At 44.3% G+C, this 5,000-nt stretch overlaps 1 protein-coding gene across 3 annotated transcripts in view; it reads right to left on the bottom strand.

The window, feature by feature from the left end:
* The window catches only part of nhsl2 (NHS-like 2), a 207,176-nt gene that overhangs the window by 48,275 nt on the left and 153,901 nt on the right, over positions 1-5,000 (bottom strand). For all 3 annotated transcript variants that reach the window (XM_084043778.1, XM_084043777.1, XM_084043779.1), the window contains exon 4: positions 2,165-2,420. In XM_084043778.1, the coding sequence (XP_083899904.1) occupies positions 2,165-2,420 (256 nt within the window). The remainder of the gene's footprint in view (positions 1-2,164; positions 2,421-5,000) is intronic.

The raw sequence follows: 5,000 nt of genomic DNA on the forward strand, positions 1-5,000 counted from the left end.
GTTTTTAGCCATCTGTAAAATAAATACAATTAGGTTTCTTCACCAATGTGTTCATAAAGATGTCTACTAACACCTCTCAATTAGTTCCAACCCAACTCCTCTGGGAAACTTAGTGGGAGCCAATCAAAGTTGTGATACCCAGAGGGCCTGTAAAATGAGAAATTGGCCAATATGAGCTTATATGGGATGTCTAATTCTGGGTTTGTGGGGGTGCTGGATCCATTCCAACTACTGTTTTTTAGACTCTTGAAAAAACGTAGTTATTTCATTATGTTAATATGTTTAGTAATACAATGTTGCCTAAATGAGTCCTGTAAGTCATTGGTTCTCAAAGTGGGGTTCAGGGACCCCCAGGGGTTCCAGGGGTTCCAGGGGGTCCCCAGCAAAATGTGTTATACTTTGGCTATTCAAAAATAGCAGATCTACAAGCTCATAGCGGCTATGAGCTTGTAGATCTTGTAGAGCTTGCTATTTTTTGAAAAATCGTGAACATTTTGCAGACCTTTGAATATATATATATATTTCTTTAAAGCGAACATTTGTAACTCAAATCTTTGCTTCTGATGGTCCCTGGAATTAAATATTTGAGATGGGGGTCCGCTGCCAAAATCCATATATTTATGGGGGTCCTTGACGTGACAACGTTTGAGAACCACTGCTGTAAGTCCATGGATGGGAAACAGCTCCTCTCAAATGTGGGGGGGGGGGAGCAACGCTGCAATATTGCAGCAGAGATCTGGAGGTCTGTAATCATTACATCTGCAGATGGGGCGGTTTTTACCAACAATCATGGTTTTTCGTTCTTTATGGTCCATTATACTGCTCTGCAAAAACCCCAGAGCAATAACCAGGACTACTGGAGCAGATTCTATCCTGTCAACAGGAAAATTACTGTTGTCACAGAAGTGGTGAGATTATGTCCATTTTAGATATTGCAGGATTTTCTTTGTTTGTTTGTTTTGTATGAAAAGTAAACTCTACCCATTGAGGTTTGAAAATGCATTGTTTAATGGCTTTCAAGTCCTTCAAGTCCTGAAGATAAACACAGCATGTGTTGAGCATCTAAAGCAGTGTTGTGCACACGTTTTGTGTTCGGGTAGCTCAAGTCAGTCGCCTTTTTGGACCACAAGGTCATGGGTTCGATCCCGGGCTCAGCGTATGAGTAGCATGTGCACAAGGCACACCAAGGAGTATAAGTCAAAATGCCGAGGCACACCTGTACTCATACCGCGCAAAGAATTGTTGTCATAATTAGCATATGAATTATTGAGTTTTGTGAGGTCACAGTGACCTTTACCTTTTGACCACCTGCTTCTAATCAGTTCATCTTTCAGTCCGATTGGACATTTGTGCCAAACGTTCCCTCAAAGGTGTTCCTTCAAGGGGTGCCCGCTGGCCTGGCGGTCCAGGCACATACTGTACCACATAGGCTGGTAAACCGGTCAGACAGCGAGTCGCGGGTTCGACTCTCGATCCTAACGGCCTTTGCTGCGTGTCACCCCCTCCCCATCTCTCTCCCCATTTTCTGTCAGCCTACTTTCCTCTCAAATAAAGTCAGAAAAAAGCCCCAAAAATATCTTTAAAACCAAAAAAAAGTGTTCCTTCGAGGCATTTCTGAGACTTCCTGAATCACAAGAATGGGACCTAAATACATACAGACGGACGGAGAGACATACTGTACCGATGTATGGCCGTACAGACAACCCGAGAACATAATACATGTTGTAGATCGACCCTAGAGAGTTCAAATGAGTAATTCACCCAAAAATGACTTATTTTCTATCAATCACACACCCCATGAAAGCCTTGAATTCATGGAGATTTTTTTTGTTTTTGTCACATTCCTACGCCAATGATTTGATGACCGGCGGAGTCTCCTACTGACCAATGACCCAATCATCAAATTATTCTTAGTCTCAGGAATGTGATAAAAACAAAAAAATCTCCATGAATTCAAGGCTTCATGGGGTATGTGATTGATAGAAAATAAGAATTACTTTGGGTGAACTACTCATTTAAGTGGCTAACTCGTGTGTGTGTGTGTGTGTGTGTGTGTGTGTGTGTGTGCGTGTGTGCGTGTGTGCGTGCGTGCGTGCGTGCGTGCGTGCGTGCGTGCGTGCGTGCGTGCGTGCGTGCGTGTGTGTGTGCGTGTGTACTACGTTACCTGTGACGTCCAGCGGTATCAGGTGGGCGGGTGTCCGTCTTCCCAGGTGCCAGCGAGGTTTGTCCGCTACAGGGGGTCCCGTGGTGGGGGTGGTGGCGCTGCTGCTGCCGCTGTTGTTACTGCTCCATGCCACCGGGGGGAGGCGGTGGTCCGACCCACAGGGGGAGGGGGAAGGGGAGGGAGACGGGTTGGCGACGCCCCTCAGCCCGAACACGGAGGAGGCGGTCTCATCGTCGTACAGCTGTTTGGACGCGGGCTGAGAGAGAGAAAGAGGAGCAATCAGGTCAACGTTATCCCATTAAGACCGGGAAAACATTGTCATTTTTTGATTTCTTTGGCTATGAGCTTGTAGATCTGCTATTTTCGGTGCGTGACGTGCTTCCATAGAACATTGGTTCTCAAAGTGGGGTCCGGGGACCCCCAGGGGTACTTGAGGGGGTTCCAGGGGGTCCCCAGCTAAATGAGGGATAGGAACCAAATGGACCCTTATGGGTCTGTAACTACTTGAATCAATGTTAATTTAACTCTGAGATTGTCCAAATGGAACCAAATGGACCGGTTAGGGTCTTGATTTTACAATATCAATTGGGGTCCCAGAGATATAAATGCCATTAAATGGGGGTCCGTAGCCAAATGGATGTCAAAGTGGGGGTCCTTTGGAGTTAAAATGGTTGAGAATCACTGCTAGAGAGCCGTAAAAATCTTCTCTTATGGGGTCCCTGGCTTATCTTTTCAAATGGGGGTCCACGGGCTAATAAGTGTCAATTTGGGGGTCCTTGACATGAAAAAGTTTGAGAACCACTGCCATAGAAGACATGCTGGCTTCTATGGAATCCAAATGACCGAAATCAGTCGTTGCGACGGACAGAATGACGTATTAACATGGACAAAGGGAGACAGGGGACAGTAGAGGGGACAAGACAGGACACAGACGGTTAGCTATAACCATAGCCCTGTCCAATATTTTATCCACAAAGCTGTTTGGTTTCTGGCTCTAAAAGGGACAATTGAGTTCAGATGAGATGAGACGAGAGGGATGTGATGGTATGGTATAGAAGATGTTAACTCATTAACTGCCAGATTTTGAGATTTTCTTAATTTTTCAAGTAGTCACAGAATATTTATCTCCTGTATGATCGATCCCCTGATGGTTGCTAATCACTGAGGGTTGCACTGTGTGGTTTCACAAATGTCAACGAGGTCATCGCGACCTCATTGACATTAATTGTCTGCCTTTGGAAATAACATGTCTGGACCAAAAATACATAGTAAAAAAAAAAAGTGCTCAGGAGCCGAGACACATAATTTTTAAGTAATAAAAATGAATGGAAGTGAATGGAGCACTAGAACTTCAAATCGCGTTATCTCTGGTTCTGAGTGAAAAAAAAAAACATCCTTGGCAGGCTGGGCAATAGCAGAATTTGACGAATTAACTTGTCCATGGCAGGCAATGAGTTAAAGAGGAGAACGATAACTCAAATATCTGCTCGCTTGGCTCAATTGGATGCTTTCAAAGCTTGGAGATGACAACTGCAGGGTGAGAGAGTAAGCTGATATTGCACTTACAACGCCTGCCATCTGTCAAGAGCTATGCAGAAAAAGGCACATCCCCGTCAAATTAACAAGCCACGAGAAGAACCAGTACAACATTAGACCAGTGGAAATCACAGTCACTGCCATGTGAATTCATTCAAGAATTCCAGCTATAGTGGTAAAACAGGCGTCATGCAACAACATACTGTAGATCTAGAATCTGTTAAAAACCCAGCAGAATGCAACGGACAGCAAAGCACAAACATCGTATCAGACAAATTACTCTGGAATTAAAAAGAAAACAGCCATAAGTAAGTAGGTCGCATGCATTTGGCCGCGGACCCCCATCTCAAAATATTTTGTTCCAGGGACCCCCAGAAGCAACGATCTGAGTAACAAATGTTCGCTTTTAAAAAATGTACACGATTTTTCAAAAATAGCAGATCTACAACCACTCGGTGCCGCGCTATGAGCTTGTAGATCTGCTACCCTGGGGGTCCCCGTACCCCACTTTGAGAACCACTGCCCTAGGGAGATGGATTGCTGAGGTGGAGCGCCACACCTATACCATCAGCTCCCAGTAGAGCTTATACCGCACGACTTGCCACACCGAGGCCGTACTACTCATACACTGAGTTGGCGGTGCCTAGGATCGAACCCTGGGCTATATACCCAGACACTAATTAGGACAGAGCCTGCAGGGCACGGTCTGGTAAAAATCATCCTAGAGTTGATTAATGACGATGGCCTAATACAGCCATGGTCTGATAAAAATCCTCCTAGAATGATGTGTGAGGGACAGAATACAGGCATGTGTTCTTGTATCATCCTAGGACTTCATTAACCCATCAAGACCGGGAACGCATCTGTGTCATTTTTAGATTTCTTTGGCTATTCAAAAAATAGCAGATCTACAAGCTCACGCTTATAGATCTGCTATGTTTTGAAAAATCGTAAACATTTGTGCAAATCTTTGAATATATACTTTTTAAAGCGAACATTTGTAACTCAAATCTTTGCTTCTGGGGGTCCCTGGAACGAAATATTTTACAAAAGCTCTTACAAATATATATTCAAAGATTTGCACAAAAAAAAAGTACAAGCTCATAGCGCGGCACTCGGTGCCGTGCTATGAGCTTGTATATCTACTATTTTTGAATAGCCAAAGAAATCTTAAAATGACACAGATGCTTTCCCGGTCTTAATGGGTTAAAAGTGATGGCCGAATACGGCCATGGTCTGGTAACATCATCCTAAAAACTCAGCCATAGCCTGCAGAATCCAGCCATGAGGTCTGCTAAAT

The sequence above is a fragment of the Gymnoscopelus microlampas genome (assembly GCF_963454915.1).
Source record: "Gymnoscopelus microlampas genome assembly, chromosome: 19".
Taxonomy (NCBI): Eukaryota; Metazoa; Chordata; class Actinopteri; order Myctophiformes; family Myctophidae; genus Gymnoscopelus; species Gymnoscopelus microlampas.